This window comes from Tauraco erythrolophus, chromosome Z, assembly GCF_009769465.1.
Source record: "Tauraco erythrolophus isolate bTauEry1 chromosome Z, bTauEry1.pri, whole genome shotgun sequence".
Classification (NCBI taxonomy): Eukaryota; Metazoa; Chordata; class Aves; order Musophagiformes; family Musophagidae; genus Tauraco; species Tauraco erythrolophus.
The window spans coordinates 17,569,617-17,587,514 of NC_141496.1; the positions used below are offsets into that span (position 1 = coordinate 17,569,617).

General features: G+C 38.1%; 1 protein-coding gene across 1 annotated transcript in view; it reads right to left on the reverse strand.

Annotated features, from left to right (window-relative positions):
* OXCT1 (3-oxoacid CoA-transferase 1) overlaps nt 1-17,898 on the reverse strand; it is an 85,829-nt gene that overhangs the window by 37,580 nt on the left and 30,351 nt on the right. The window contains exon 8 of the mRNA XM_086629021.1: nt 167-274. Within this exon, the coding sequence (XP_086485147.1) occupies nt 167-274 (108 nt within the window). The remainder of the gene's footprint in view (nt 1-166; nt 275-17,898) is intronic.

Below are 17,898 nucleotides of genomic sequence, written 5' to 3' on the forward strand. Positions count from 1 at the left end.
CACCTAAGTACTAACTACCTAAGTTCTAGTACTTACCAAAGCTTGACAGGTCTTTCTCACACTATTCTCTCAGTGCTAAGACTTGGTGGCTAGAATACAAACCCTGTAAATTCTAAAATATATCCCCAGCTGAAATATGTTGCGACCAAGAAGCTCAGCTACTTACTTCAATTCTCTTCTCAAACTTCTCTCCTTGTATTAGACGATCAACATAGATTTTGGGAACATGAATATCTTCTGGGGCAAATGCTCCTATATCAACAATTTCTTCCACCTACAGAGAGAAAAGGGAAAGTGAAAATACTTAGAAAAGCTGTTAAACGAGAGATTTTATCAGCAATTGAGTTTCAAATACTAAATATACACTGGACCAAATCAAGAAAACTAAAGAATGAGACAAAACAGATACACTCTTTAAAACAGGATATTTTAGACGCTTATCTTTCCTCTCCTTTCAAAGGATATTTCTACATACAAATGAAAGCAGTTTGTGTTTTAACAGCCCAATTTGTACCACCACCTTGAAGAAATATACATGTACAGTTACATCAGAGTTGTTTGTACCTACATATAACTTCCACCCAAACGGAAGGAAACAATATGTTGGTAACAAAATGTCAGAGTACAAAGCAGAAGTATGAATTCTAAGGATACAAACAGAGAAGCTGGCTTGAAGCTTCCGTACCATATTCAAAAACAAAAATGAAAATATTTGAACTGTAATAACTGATCACAAGAAAGATGTGAAGATCTAGAAGTCTCTACAGTTAGCAAAGCAGAGATTCAGCAATGTCATGGATCCACACATAGTACATTTGAAATGTCACCTATTTGGAGCACCACAGACAACAGGGCTTTCCTTCGTTCTGTGTCTTAGTTCAGGGTGGTCTAGCTGGAGACCCTGTTACTGCCAGATGCCTGCAGCACAGACCTCAGACATGTCTGGTGCTTTCCCTGACAAGTCTCAGGTGCAGAGAGCACATCTTACTCTGCCACAAAATAGACACTGCTGTTAGGGCTGTGTACCTGTATCCGACCACAGAGAAAACGTATACTGTTAAAGCAACCAGTCAAAGGTAACACTGGAAACAATCTACTCAAAAAGAAATTAAATAAGTTTCCAAACTGCTTTATCATCAGGAAACTAGTTAAGCTTTCAGGAATGTCGAAAGTCTAAGAACGACAAAGCAAGACCCAGGGTATGACATATCAGTAGGGGTACATCACTTAGCAGCCATCACCAGCAAAACAACATCAAAGAGCTTAAAATTCAATTTGACATCCTACCGTTACTGCACAAGGTGATCAATAATAAAATCTATAGTACCTCTGATAGACAATTACCTTCCTACTGTGCTTTGCAGTGTGACAATAAACAAACAAACAAATCCACTCTAAAAGCAGCAGAGGGAGAGGAAAAATTAACAAACTAAAGACCACAGGATCGCTTTCAGATAATCCCTAAAAAAAGCCTTGGGATAAACACATAGGAGGAGACAAGTTGTGAAATCTGTAAGGCAAAGGTAGTAAGGAAGAGGCAGTAACAGCCACAGCAACACCAATCTCAGTGTTCACGGACAGTAGAATCACATATCCAGAAGGTCTTTATCCACAACATAAGTAGAGACAATCAAATCAATATTTAAAAAATTCAGACTACTGTATTAACAAAAAAAACCAGTGTAATTGCATCCATGTCTTATCTCACTTGCAGTTAGTAATTTTATACATTAATTTTGAAGTTAATGTGGAGATCAAGTCAAATACAGGGTAAAATGAAAAAATCCTGAAGCATATAGCTGAAGCACACAGTACTCTTGGTGCAGTGACTACTACCAGAACATGCTCAAAAAGCAGGAGACAAGACTTTTCAATAGAGCCACATGCAAGCAGATCATCTGCTACCGGCAGAATTCCCAAATACACCTTTTCTAATTAAATTTGTCTTCACTTATTGGGTGGAAAATTAGGCCTGGGGAATGCTAATTGCTACTGATTTGAACTTTCTCATAAAAGAAGTACATTTATTTGCTGCGCTATCTGAGATTATAAACCCAAAATCTTTGCTGGCACAATTCAACCAACGTCAACAGAATTTTGCTGTCAGAAAACTTGACACACTGTATCTCTCCCCTCCACAGAATACACAGAATAAATAATTTATCCAACATGAAATTGTTGGATTTTGTTATTAGTCACGCCGTTCCCTTAACTGGTTTGCATTTTGTCTCTTTGGAAACAGCAGTCATCATGATAGCTTTTCCTCACAAGAACCATCAACGTAATTATTATTTCCATATATTCTCCTAAATGAACATAATACAGACAAACTGTATTCTGTCCTAGGGATTCCAAATGAGCCTAAGGGTCCCTGCAGACCGGAACACCTTTATGTTTACTGGCAGCCCCTGTGACATTATGCCTCCCCACTGCCCCCGCCCCCCCGCTCTAACCTTTTCCCATAACCCTGCTCAAGAGTTAACCACCAGCAGCAATTGTGATGGATATGTCTGCTTGCCACGGCTGCCTCCAAGCTCAAAGTGGACTGGGGAAACTGACAACAACACAACAGCCAGGGGCTAATCTAGCGTAATGCGCCCACCTGGCCACAGCAGCACTGGTCAGTGTCCGACTCAAGCCACAGTTGGTAGAAACTGGCATCTGCAGTCCATATGCAAATGTGACTATAAGTCAATCATCTTGCTCCATAAACAGTAAGCAGCCCAAGAGCCCTCAGAGCTCTCCTGTATGGCAGTGGGCTGTAAGCCAGGATGCCTCCTTCAGTAGGGACACCTCTCAAGGTTACTCCTTGAGGCTGAGAGATACCTTGCTGCAACAGATGCTCAGTAAGTGACTAACAGCTAGCTAAACTTTGAAGCTTCATTAAGATTTTATCTTCGATTGACTGTGCGCATAGAGTCCTTTAGACATAAACTGTTGACCAAGTCTGGGACTAGGAGTGGATCCAGCCACACCTAGACTCCTCTCTTAGGAGTTTAGAAAGCAAGAGGGGCCTTTCTAAACCTCGTGACTCAACGGGAGAGTCTCCCCGACAGTTTTGCCTGACCCTGTCCATTATGTAGTAAATAATCTAGTGTACCTTGCCAGCAAATCTTGTCAAGCCATTGTCGCATTTACTTTTAAACTTTTTTAACTGAATAAAATATATTGCTGCTTCTTCCTTATGAGTGAAGTGCCTCACTCCATCTGCGACAGCCCCCCACTATTCTTACTGGTGTTTGCAATTTCCATGTTGTACCATTATGTGAAATAAGGATCAGATGTAATTAAAATTAAGTATGTTAAAATATCCATATAGCAATAAAATGGAACTTTGAAAAGGCACTGAAAGTTTCCACATAATGTCTGCAAGAATACGTATCATCCAGTTCTGCAAGTGAAATTAATCAGCACGTTTATATGAAAAAGAAAGAACTCGCATGGGGGAAGTACAAATGTTATCTGATTGCTCCAGCATTCTCTTCCAATTCTGCTCGCAGGGAACTAGATGATACTCCAGCTGAGACACTGTAGATGGGCTGCCAGCAGCCTCCATCAGCATTGCCAGCACTGCTACCACAGATGAAGCTGTGCCAACGGAAGTGAACTGGGATGGCTATGGGAATCAGCAAGTTAATTTTCTGTGACCACTGCAAGACATAACTCAAGTATCTTTCTAGATAAGAACGATAACATAAAAAAAAAATAGTTCCATAGCTGGCATATTCACTTCCCTTCCAGGTTTCATACTCCTTTATGAGTCTTTTCTGCAACACATCCACAGCCTAAGCCTCAATGAGAAATGCAGGATACCATTCATATTAATAATAAAAAGGATGTGTGTGAGTTTTCTTCCTGTTCTGCTCTCCATCTTCTCTATCCTTCTGTTCTTTCTTCACTCTACTTACCTTGCCTCAGGCTTTATTTTGTCATGTACAGAACAATCCCTGTAAACATCAAAAATCATTATATGGCGTCCCACCCAAGAGACACAAAGTCTGGCAAAGCATAAAGAGGGAATTAATCAAGGCAGACCATCTCCTGCAGTTTTTTAATTAGCAAATCAAAATACTCTAGTACCATTTAGATTGCCTTGATCACGTGCTCATTTTAAATCTTAACTTCATCAACATGTTAGAAGATAACAAATGTTTACATCTTTGATACACAGGTAAAGCTAAAGAGTAACTTCAAGAGACCACATGGGCTGAGTTCCTTCTTCTGGGAGTGCTCGGATGCACAATTCAAAAATCCTTTCATTGTTTCAAGAGTTTCACAGTATTGGTTTTCTTCCTTGGGCATAAATGTTCTTGCAAACCTTGTCTGATTGCTGACAATGGGAGCAGAATGAATAAATCCAATCATTTCTGAATGTTGGTTTATCTGCAAGTACACCCTGAACGTAAAAGCTGTTCTCCGCTATGATTCACAAGAGCCTTCTGCCATTCCTTTCGGTATCAACTCTCACAGAATCAGTGGTCATTTGTTTCACAATATCACTTCCTCTGTAATTTACATCTACTTTTCCCTTTTTAAAGTACTTTGATTTATTTTTGCTTATGGAAATTGTTACTCTTCTACAGTTTTATCTCAATTTCCGAAGGCTTCCAGAGAGAGAAAGGGAATCTCGAAGGTTACAGACTTTCAGTAAGAAAGATAAAGAATTCTGGTTCTTGACCAAAAATTGGCATGGAAATTACAATGACACAACTATTCGTGCCAAAAGACTAGAAAATAAAAAGGTCTTTCCGTTGACGTTTTAACCTATTTCTGCACCTTAATTAGGTCCTTCATGATATGAGAAATATTTTCAGCTGGTTTAGTTTTAAATCTCAGTTTTCAAATGATAAACAGAAATGACAATTTAATTTCTTATTATGGGGAAAAAATGGAAACGTGTGTCTGTGTGTAAGGGTGAGAGAGAGAAAGAGACTGAGGGAGAGAGAAAGCTTAACAAAACCTATGCATTTTTAAGTATCTTATTTTTACACTGGCTTTATTAAATCTCTGTATCACTCTCTTAATTATCCTACTACATTTCAGTTCTTCAAACTGAACTAATAAAAATATCCAGCAGAACATAAGTAGAATAAAACATTACAACTGGTCAAATGTCCAAAACAAGGGAAGAATGAAATTATATTTAGCCCCTTAGATGCTCAAGACAAACTCATTAGAGCACTTTTTTATTTCACTACTGGAAGAGTCAGGACGTCACTGCAAAATTCACTTTAACATTAATAAAATCAAAGAAGCTAAAAAAAAACCCTAAAAAAATCACAATAAGGGCTATGAAAAGAAGTTTTAAGTGTCTGGTTCACTCAAGATTACAGAAACTGTCATCAACCATTTTCCACGGCTAATGACAAACGAGGAAAAAACAGTCGGTCATCATTTTAATTGTTTAGATTGAGATTGAGAAAAAGCTTTGATACTGTAAACAGTGGCATACAGTTTGAATGCACATCACTGAAAATTAAGAACTCACTACAAACTTACTGGGGTACAGGAAAGAGCAAAGCAGGTTAATATTTAATAATTCTGGCTGCATGCAGGGAGATGAAACAAAGGATCTTCTGAGCTCAGTTCTGTTCTTTACTAACTCTAAGATCAGCCAGATCATGAAATTTCTACTCCTGTCAAACTCCTACGGTAACGAAATGACGGTCAGTCAACAGCCATCCTGCAGAACACAGTTTTATAACAACTTTAAAAAGCAAGCAACTACCAAGTAGTCTGCTAAAGGCAAATCTTGTTCAATAATCACCACATTATGCTCACATCAGACTTGGAACAAATGTCTTCATAAGCACACTGAGGGGCAGTGGAACAGTAAAAATCTGTAAAGTTCAGATTTAGCAGAGAACTTTTAGCTTAATGAGATTAATCTGGGTCACAATGGAGGTCCATTTGGCCCAGTAATCTTTCTGGAGAGGGACTTTTTACAACAGTATGCAGTGATAAGACAAGGGGCAATGGCTTTAAACTGAAAGAGGGCAGATTTAGATTGGATATACAGAAGAAATTTTTTACATTGAGGGTGGTGAGGCACTGGAACAGGTTGCCCAGAGAAGTTGTGGATGTCCCATCCCTGGGAGTGTTCAAGGCCAGGTTGGATGAGGCTTCGAGCAACCTGGTGTAGCAGAGGGTTTCCCTGCCCATCGCAGGGGGGTTGGAACTAGATGATCTTTGAGGTCCCTTCCAACCCAAATCATTCTATGATTCTATGATTCTTCTTCACAAAGAATAGGAGCTTAAAAGATAGCGTGATGCTTCTGGTTATATTCTCTCAGCTGCTAGCAATGTGCAGTTTAAGGATGTCCTCAGTCAGAGGCTGGACACAGATCACCTTTCTTCATAGCTTCTGATGGACCATGAACTTCACTACTAGTCTTCCTGGAACCCAAAAGACTCTATCATTGCATTTCTACAATTCAACTAGTATGAAAAACATTTCTCATTATCTCTTGTAATTTCACTGTGTGCTTCCTTCTCTTTGCAATACAGAAATAACACGCAGATGTTCTTTATTTGCCTGTTCCATACTAATGAAGATCCTGTGTACCTTTATACTTTTTCCTGGTTTCTAGCAGACTGTTATCCTCTGTGAACACCACAGCGAAAAACAGTGAGGTGTGTTGCCAGCATGTCATATCTGATCATTAGGGAAGCAAGGCTGACATAAATCTCCTAGGTTTGTCTCTACGCTTTTCATCATGTGGCTACAGATTCTCGAAGTTAGGAGCCCCTGTTAGAGTGTACTCATTTCACCTTTGTTTTCTCTGTTCTAAATCTCCTCAATTACATCCACTTCTAGTTCCCCTAGGCTTAATCTCTTCTCTCACACTTCTCTGCACCTGCTGCCTGTTTCCTCCAGCCACGCCTTTCCGTTTCACGCATTTAACCTCTTCCTGCATGCTGTACTGCTGCCAGCAAAGAAGAAAACAGACCGCACTAAATTACCTGCTCTACGTACACAGGCATAGCCGTTCCGCAAAGAAAAGGGGAAGCACACTTTGTTATCTGCAAAAGCTATCTATATGTAAAGCTGTGTGCACGCATGAAAGAATATGAAAAATGTAACCAACAGCCTCTGAAAAAGTCCTACCATATACATAGAACTACACTTCAGAAATTTTTAAACTAGTCACGTTCTAGCACAGCCAGGATTCACAATATCCCTAAGATTCAAGAACATGTTCAAAGTCAGAAGAGACTGAAATTTGTCAAAGGAATAATCCTAAGGAGATAACATTCTCAAAATAACGTATTTTCACCTTTTTTTTTTTTTCCTTATCACTGGGAAGTTTTACCCAAAATAAAATCTCACTTAGGCAGACTCACTTAAATCACAATAGGTGATTTTATAAAAGAGTAGCTACTCCAACAACAAATGCTTGCTATCAGCCGTGCCTATAAATATGTACTGTAAAAATGTATTCTGTAAGCATAAACTGAAACCTGCAGGTTTTTCCTCAAGTTGTTCACAAAGTAAATAATGAAGAAAAAAGCAAAGTCTGCTGTTATTGGTTGAAGCTACTCCATTGAATTGATGGAATTGCTTGTTCGATGATTTGCACAAGTAGGTCTGTATGCATCAAGTAATGACACTGAGAGCTCTTTTCTTGCTTCCTTTCTTGCTTCCTTTTTTCTACTGTAAAATTACATGAATTAAAAGCATGAGAGCTTACTTTAAGATCCAACAAGCTACCAATTCCAGCAGTACCAACCAACTCAGCCTCCTGCAGCAGGCACACCTAAGTAGAGTTTCCTTCCCAAACCCTTTTTAAAATCTGGTTGTTTTGATATAAGCCATCAATGAACTCATGCTGGTTGTGATCACATTTTGTGACCTGTGCTTTCCTGATGAAATGAGGTGACTTCATAGTGCTCAGTGATTATTGTTACTATGCGCAACCGGATGCTAATAGTGACAATAAAAACAGGAACATAATTATGTTCTTACCTTTTAATTATTAAGTGCCCAATTTCTATTCAGTATCTAAGTTCTTAAGGCAAAATGAAATGTAACCATCCACATGGAATACACACAAAATTGCGTTCTCAGATCTGGAAAAGGCAACTTTGGAAAATAGTTTTTTAGATCACATTATGTAATTGTTTTTCAACGAGATAATTAAAATAATGGAAGAAGAGCTAGAAGAAAACAAACAAAACCTCCACAATCAATGAACACAGTCTACATTTGTTAAGGGCTAGCTAATAGCAAAAGAACCTGCTTAACCTGTACTAGGTACCTCTGCTGAATAAGGTAACTGACCATATCCCAAATCCATCCATGCCAGAATAGAATGGGTGTTAACAATATTAACTCTACTGGAATGATATCATTTAACATTCTTGTGAACAAAATGTAAATGGCTTTAAATACATTATTCCTGTACTTTATTGCTTGTTTTCAAAATACATTAGATTCAAAGTCTTTGAACTGATTAAAAGGTAAAAATACGTAAATGACTTTTTTATTAAAATTATTCACATATTATCAAGAAGAATCAAAACCTAAAAAAAAAAATAATTAGCTTTAATCTTAACAAAAGATTTTATTTTCTTACTCATATCAGAGAAAGGACGAACAAAAAGAGACTGAAAGAGATCTCATCTCCTACGCATTCAAAGAAATGTAACTTAAAGGTCAGAAGACAAATTTAAGCTTTACTTTCAAAAATGAACTAAGAGGAATTTAAGTAATGAAGGCAGAGGTAGAAAAGTAAAAAAAAAAAAAAAACACAAAAACCAAAAACAACCACAACAAACAAACAAAAACAAACAAGAAAAATCAGGTACTTAATGGCAATATCCAAGAAGGAATTCTTTGCATTTTCTGGCTATGCAAGACCAACTAAATCACCCTCAAATTCAAGGACATTGAAATCTAAGGATCAGACCAGAGCACGCTAAGCAGGAGACATACAGGAAGGCAGTAAGGATAACCAATGTATTAGCAGCTCTATTTTGTAACAGAGTATGTTGCTAGTTCTCTCTGGGGCAAAAAGAAACCCTGCAGGTGTTTCACTAAAAGCCATGGAAAGACACATCATCTCAAAACGGCACTTTATGTGCACACATGTATTAGTTATCCTCCTTATTTCAGACATTCATTATGGACAGTGGGAGTTTACAAAGATTTCTGAAAACTACTTTACATGCTACCACTTCCTTTCTCAGTGAGGGATCAGTGTGGTCCACTTCATCTTCAAAATCATAGCAGATATCCCAAAACCTCAAAATATTCAAGATCAATAAAACTTTTCCACAGTGTTAAGGAAGAAGGTAGTCAGAATATTTTTCAAGGAAAGGACTGGAAGAAAGAAAACAACTGGTGGTAGTATGCCATGTGGCTTAGCCACTTTCAACAGACTAATCAGAAATCACAGGAATGTGAGTATCAAGGAATTGAATAATAAATTTTAAGAAAAAAAAAACTTTTCTTACATTTAATCATTAGTCTTCCCGAAAGCTGCCCACAAAGGAGAGCACTAGACACGCATGGAAATTAAAAACAAGAATACAGTGCTTCACAGTACCAAAAATATTATTTGACACTGAAGTTGACAGAAACATGTTAAATCGGTCCTTCACACCATAAAAATAAAATTTTTTGCTTATCACAGCCCAATGATAAAATTCTGACTTCTTTCCCTCTAGCAACAGTAAAAAATTGTCTTTAGCACATCTCATATTCAAAGTCATAACAAGTATGACCTCTAATCTCCTGATCATACCAAGCTTTCCATTCTTTCTCTGTATTTATTAATCAGGCGGAATAACCACTGGAGCACATCAAGCCAATACCAATTGGTTTAACATTCCCAGCAGAACTATTATGCAACTTATTTAAACTGTTTTTTATACAAATTTGGGTTTCTAACTCTTCCCTCTCCAGCCCCCTCGAAATAGAAATACATTAATGATAGGTTTCTGTGCTGTCTCTGATTCCTCTGAATTGTTGAAAGAAAAATTCAGCACTCTCAGAAACCTTCACATTCATTTAGCAATTTTTGTTCTTCTTGTGTCTGAAAGTGTAGACGATGTCTTGAAGTGGCTGGTTGGGTGGCCAACTTCATGTAACTCTTCTGGTTCACCCCTTTCCCATAAGCCTCCTGACAGACATCTAAATTGGACATATTTGCTACGGATGGAATCTGACAGAATCTACCACAAACAGCAACACATTTCTACTTGTATGAAGGCTCAATAAAAGGCTCCTTTAAAGCTGGGATTTCTTAAAATCCCAAATTTGTTCTAATTTTGAATGAACAAAGCACCTCTACCATCACATTTCTGTAAAATTTAAGACCAAAATAATGTAAAAATAGCTTTTCTCAATGCATGAACACCAGGAGAAACTGAGTGCATACGTAGTTCAGGAAAATCAAGGGATAGTCTACTTCAGTGTGCATGGGGAGGTAAAAGTCTTCTCTAATTGCTTGTGGCAAAGACAAAGACAAAGCACATAACCCCTCCTAAATGCCTTACAGGAGGCTATCAAATACCACAGCATCAAGAATGTGCTGCTGTCCAAGTTAGGAAGCCTGTTTCTCAGCTGGCCTCATCCCAAGATGTTACAAATGCTACAAGGCTTTTCAAAATACACAATTAAAAAAAAAAAAAAACACACACCAAAAAAAAAAACAACAGCGCAAAGCAACATAAAGAAAGATGCATAAGAACTCACCTAATGTACTTAAAAGACAAGGGAGAACCATGAGACATCAGCGTAACTTTGATTAGCCTCAAATTCAAACAGGCAAAAATTTTGGCATAAAAATGCAAGTGTCTATTTTGAAGGTATTACAGGAAAAAATTGGTACCTGAAACTATTTTTATTGAGAAATCTAGTTTACTTAAAAAACTAATTGCTAGTTGTGTTTGTACCTTGATTTGCAGCTCTTGATGCTCAGTGTTTGAGAAATTCAGCACTTCAAGAGCCTGGCGGGCACAAGTGTTCCTTTAGCATATTGCTTACTCAGCCAATTGGCTACATACCACCCTCGTTTCGATCAAGAATACATCTCAGCTCTCTTCTTTGCTTTTCTCCACTTCTTTCAACAAGAACAAAAAGCACTAATGCATTTGACTTACTCCAAAGGTTAACAAAAAAGAGAAATGTGCCTGGTTTTTGATAACAAACAACAAAAAAGAAACGCCTGTTTAAACATGAAGTTGTTTTAAAATGTTTAGCTATCACTTTCTCCAGCTTCCTCACAAGTGGCAAAATAAAGAATTTAGTATCTAATTCATGGGAATATCAACAGGTGTGCATTTCCACACACTGGACTTCATGAGTGCAGGTTTTCTATAAAGCAATTTAAGACAGTTTTGGAAAAAAACTGAAGACTAGGAGACTTTCAAATAAACACCAGGAAACTTTTGGGAGACAGAAATGGAAAACTACTCTGTGGTCCTCATCCATTCCTTTACCAGCCTGAAAAATCAGCACGATCTGAAGTCAAGATAGTCTTGGTATCTCAATTCTTTACTTGTCTTAAATGTTCACTTTCTTCACTGAATAATTCTATTCTATGGAATTTGCAGGGAAGGATGCAGTGAGAGAAGACTAAAATCTAAGCCACTGATTCAAAATGATTACCCCTAAATTCTCACTGCAGCAATAGTTACAAGCCTAGAGCTTTCAAATCGCAGTATTTTTACCACCTGAAAAAATGCATTTGTTTCACGTCAGTAGGCAATTACTCACATTCTCAACTTTTTGTAAGATTTTCAGTTTCAATGTCAAATCTTTCTCATTTTGTACAAGAAATCTCCATCAGAGATGTTTAAAGCACAGAAAACAAATTATTGCTTTAAGACACATAAATAAAAGTATATATGCATACAAATTCCTGCGTGATTTAAAATGCAAAGACTGATAAATCATCAATTGATTGATTAACACATCTTACACACAAAGCAGAACATAAGAATTATCATTAATTTATTGTACATATTAGTACATACAATGGAAAGTTAAATCTAGAGTATTTTAAATCCTATTAATTCTCAAATTCTCATGATACAGGACATGAGTACTGTTAATGAAACAGACTTCAAATGCACAGTGTATCAGACTTTCTACAAATTTTTATGAAAAAAACCCTAAATTTAGCTTTAGGAGCAGAGACTTTCCATCAGTTTTCCCAGCACACTGACTTCCTGGAAATCTGCAGTATCAACCACGGACTTGCTTTAGCTTGTTCTTTTAGAATGTCATATTTGTTCTTAACATATGTGACAAGGATAAAAGGTTTTTTTTTCATTGAAGATTATATTCACATCTGCAATGAACTTCTGAAGCTGAAATCTGATAAAGCTCACAATACTCATTCAAGAAAGTATCAATACAGAAAAGAATAAAATAAAAAAGAGACAGATGAAAGAAAAATAAATTCGAATCTTCCAGCAAAATGTTGTGTGTAGGTGAACAGCAGTCAGCAACAATTTGATCTGCTATGAATTTTAACCACTTATCATGCACTACTCCAGCAATGAAGTGCCAAATTGGAACCCACATAATTAGAGGTTATATATAAAATAAAAGCAACCACTGGGGTTGGGGGGGGGGGAGTGGAACACAACAAAAAAAACCCCAACCAAACAAAACCACATAGCTAAATTAACTAGTAAGGAAGTTTATTCCCCTGAAAATCAGAGGCATGTTATCTAAATGTAAAAAGAACTACCTTAGGAACTCCCTTCTAGTCCAGTGTATTCCAGTACTTCTCAAATCATCATAAGACGGTCTGCACAACAGCTGTAAAAATGTTTTGGTTTTCTGTTCTGTCTTTTAATAAAGACATGCACACACAGAAGCAAGGAATGAAATACAATGAAGGGAAATAAGAACAACAAAAGAGCATTCAAGTCTGGGGGTGGGCTGCTTCTTGGCAAACTAATATTACCGTAACAATGGTGTGCAAATGTTTCTAGGAGTTGCTTTTCCCAATCAGTACTAGTAGTCCCTGGATTTCAATCCCAACCCTTCTCTGGCTTGTTCTTCAACCTTATATGACTGGCTCCCTAATAGCCACCAAACTGTTTTTTAACATTGCTGAATATTGAAGCAGAAAAGGCTTAAACACTTCAGCCTTCTCTGCATTGGTAACTTCACCCTCTTCATCGGGCGGTGAAGTACCAATGTCCTTGGTCTCCCAGCCCACTACATACGTACTCATTTAGAATGATTTCTTGCTGCTTTCAAGTCTTCTTTATTTTGTACTGGACTGGAGACTTCTGAGTTTGCTCCTCTGTGCTTAAGCTTTTTAGTTTATTTGGGTTTTGTAATGATTAGCCACAGACATCTGACCTTGGTATCACTTTCTGTCATTTTTCTTTTCTGTGTTTGAGATTGCAATGATTCTGATCAAGGTCAAACTCCTACTGCTCTTCCAAAGCTTTCTCCATGTTGGAAAAGTTTATTGTCAAGCTCTTTTAACAGTCTTTCTCTAACTTCACTTTTTCTTAGCTATACCTCCTAGAAGCCTTCATCTACCAAGTCTTTGAGCTCACAAAATCAGCCTTCCTCAGAGGCATACCTGATATTTTGCTGTTTTCCCTTCCATGCTTTCTAAGAATGATGAGCTTGCGTTTCATAGTTACTCTCCCGCAAGTGTTCACTCAAATCTTTCACCTAAGTTTCCTTTGGGACAGGATATTGTAATGTCTGTACTCTATAACTTGGTTATCTAAATTCAGATCCACAAGCCAAAACCTAGGCACGTAAATCTAATCATGCAGTCAAAAGCGCTGAATAACCACCTAAATGTTTAAGACACAAAGACTTGCATACTTACACCAATAATATGTATTTATACATATGACATACATATTTTGCCTGTGTTATACTACTATATGATGGCAACTAGAATTCTACTGTCACTTGTGCCAAAAGATGCTGGTAAGGTGGCAGGACTAAGCAGCTCAGTGTCCATCTTGTGCCAAATGGGATTAATTCACAAAACATTCCCCCACTGCAGATCTCTGGGGCATTCCCTCAGCAACCATCCCCTGAGTGCACAGAGTCATCACTGAGCAATTAAACGACATCAAAAAAGGCTACAGCAACACAATGGTTCAGTGGTTATAGCATTTGCACAGAAGGACCTCAATTCTGTATCTTCAAATCCTGATCTGTGGACTCCCAGAAACACATCCTAATGCAAAGTCTGTGCCCATCCTAAATCCGGAACCACTTCCTGTACCAGGGTTCAGTTTCAAGTTCCATGGCTGGGGCATCCAGGCAAGGAAAAAGATTCTTTTAGCTTATTTTTCCACTTTAAAAAAGTACTTACAGGCTCTTTACAGTAAACTGTCACTGTGCAAAAACCTGGAAGAATTCCTCAGAACAGAGTTATGCATCCGAGGAAAGTTTTGCCATTGCTGAAGTACTTGGAGGAATAGACATCAAAAAAAAAAAAAAGGTTCATTTTCCAGTTTCCTCAATAAAACACAATGCCATGATTTAGCACAGATAACAGGATACAAATAGCTTCTTTCAGTCTGCTTCTGTCCCTTAGTGCAGTGCAGTTCATTGTACCTGAGATAATGGCGCTCGCTGACGTGGCTGTCTTGTTACTAGGCAACCAGAGATAAAATGCAGGGTTTAATGATTTTTATTTAATGCATTTTTATGAGAAAGTACACTCTCTTTTTCCCTCACCTGATATTATTTGAGGTGGAAATGCTGTTTACACAGGAAGATATATTTAGTCGTCCTCTGCAATCTGAACAAGAAAATTATTCAAACTGGATATTCAAACAGCCAATCAATAAATATTTCTAAACGTATTGACTATTACCACTATCAAACACTTGCATCATGGCAGTGGCTGAGATCTCAAACCACTTCACCAGGGACAAGTATTCAGCAGGTCTCACAGCAGAGGATCACAATAGCAAGGAAACAGACAACAGCTCAGGGACACCTGGGAGTGTTACGGATGTTTATGTACCACTCCATGGCAAAGCGCAAGAGTCCGAGTCTTTATCACCCTTCATCTCTACGGTGTTGTCATGACACTCACACCTGGCAAGGTCACACCATGTTTTTTTTCCTGTGGCTTTGAGTTGCGTCGATTCTCTCCAAAAAGGAGGTATCATCACCAAAAGCTGTGACTCCTGGTGGGGCTCTGCTCACAGGAGCCTCTACAGGAAGGTGCTCATTTTAGGAAGCATCCTAATATCACAGCCCTTGCCCTAGAAGTCTAGGCACAGTTCCAGGAGGCCTCCCTGTAACTCTGAGCTGCTACACATCTCATTTCCCATCACACCATTCAACAGGTCCGTTGAGGAGCCTGACAGCAGTGCTGCCTGCTGAATTCGGCAGACATATCCTTCATTCAACAGAGAGTGTGGGAAATGTTACTGCACATATAAGACCACTCAAGCTCCTGAGCTTCTTCACTTGCCAAGCTCTTCCTATACAGCTTTAGAAGAGTTCCAGGCTCATACATAACTTGTGACTTCTGAGTTTCTTTTAGATCGGCTGATTTCCTGACTCTCCCGTCTTTGCAATAGGAGCAGGAAAGTGTTGATAGATCCGAAAAAGCCTCCGGCTGAGTGCCTGCGTGAGGGCTCAGGTCCAAACAGAGCTACAGCTCGGACTGTATACTTAACTCCTGCAAGTTCTGCAAGATGAAGCGAGAAGCAGATGAACAGAGAACTTTTTTTTAAATGCAAAACTCTGGAAGAACTAAAAAACTAGTATAAACTCCTGCATTGTTTTGCTTTCACATATAGATAAAGCCAAACTAACTAATACTGCCAATATTGGATTATTTAACATTTTTCTCTGTAAAGTAACCTTCCAAATAACAGGAATCATGCAATTCAGTTGAAAACTTCTTTCTCATCCTTAATTAACTGTTCATCTTTAAATTAAAGTAGAAATTCCACTAGACTCAGAACAGTTGGATATTTACAGACAGTTATCTGTGCCTCAGCATACATCCTTATTATCATGGACAATAGCAGGTTCTACTTCCTATCACTTAGATCAACAAAAGAAATGTATGTAGCAGTTCAAAATATTTTTGCAGGTCAGTAAATATCTCTTGCATTTCATTAGAAGTTTACAATCAAAGTATTTTTAATCCCAAAAAGGGTACTGAACAGCTACTTCTGATAATTTGCCTAGTCAAAGAAGGCTGACAGTCAGACACTTTAATCTGAAATTTGTTCTACAGGAATTTTAAAAATCAGTAACTCTCCGCTGTGTGCAACAGACATAACTGGTAATGGTACAGCCAACTTCCTACTCCTTCAGAAGCCTCTCTACACACAGCCAGTCTCGCTCCTCAGAACACTTTTTAAGAGACTTTTTAAGTAAGCAATAGCTATCAGTTTGTGGGTTTGAGAGGTCAGGGGTTTTTTTATCTCTGCTCTTATCCTTCACATCGCAAATGCTGCCAAGTTCTCCCACCCTTGAATTGTTACAAAAATTGTCTGTCCGTACTTCAGCTAAGAGAGTGTAAAACGCGACACTGACTTTAACTGGAGAACAACAGCTTTAATATATTAAAGAAAAAATTGTCTTTTACTGTGTATGCATGTCAGGAGATTTCATAGCTCCTTGCGTTAACTTAGAAGGACAGGTTGACAAATGCAACTCATTCACAGTCCACTTCCCACTTTCACCAAATTCACAGATACCCTGAGACTGGATTTCCAGTAGTTTGTATTTCCCTTGGCATAGATCTTACTATGGCAAGTGCCATTCCATATTTTTATCAATGATCAGAAGCTAAAATAAATCTGCAGAAAGATTGGTGAAATAACAAATCCTAGGAAGGAAGTGGCAGTACTAGACACAAAAGGTAAACTGAGTCTGTTCAATCATAACATGTTTCATAACAAAACACAAAGCTAGACACCTGTGATCAAGATGTATCTGCCATACTTACAGAAAGCATGTTGGAAAACACTGATTACACTTTCCCTGAAGTATGCCAGAAACAGATCAGCAAGGTGTGCAAGCAACTGGATCAGCAAGGTGTAAGCAACTAACGCTGCAAGACCCCCTGTGTAATGATCCGTAGAGTACAGGCATGCAAATAGGGAAGCAGTGGGACCAAAGAGTAACTCTACTCTTCAGGCAACATTAGCGGCGGCAGTGTTACAATGCTGAAGACACTCCAGTTGGTCACATTTGTAAAGTTTGAGAAATGAGCAGAGAAGAAGATGGACATAAAAAAGAGAAGAGAGCTGAAGAAAATGTTCTACAGACAGAATCATTAAGACCTCAATCTGTTCATCATATCAACAGCACTGAGAAGTCACTCAGTGGGAAGGATGTGCCAGCTTCAGAAAGCTTTTTAATCTAGCAGAAGAGAGTAAAAGCACTGGATGGAATCTAAAGCCAAACTAATTATAGTAAAAAGATGTATTTATACCACTGAGGGTGATTACTGGAACAAGCACAAACAGAAGGATGGAGTTTCCACCTCTTGTTTTGTTTCATCAAGGCAGGATAACTTTCTGATTAAACCTATCTTCCAAAATTCAAGTATACTCTGATTGAATGTACTTACTGAGCTTAATAGTGACATAAGTGAATGGCCTAGCATCCACCCTTCTTACATGAAGTTTAACAAATGAAGATCTGTTCCTAAAAAAGAGATTGCTTCTAAAGGACTGGATAAAACTAGATGTCTACCAATGAGCAGAAGAGGGAAATAAATACCCATCAGAGTAGCTACAAGGAACAACAACTCCTCTTTTTCTGTGCATCTCTAGCATTCATTTTAAAAGAAAAATTTCAGCAACTCAAAAATCAGAAACACAGAGGGATATGCCTCTAATTTTACCTAGTTACCTGCCTCAACTTGGTCCTTCGTGCTAGACAAGAAGATGTTGGCAGCGTTAAGTCTGGTTGCACAA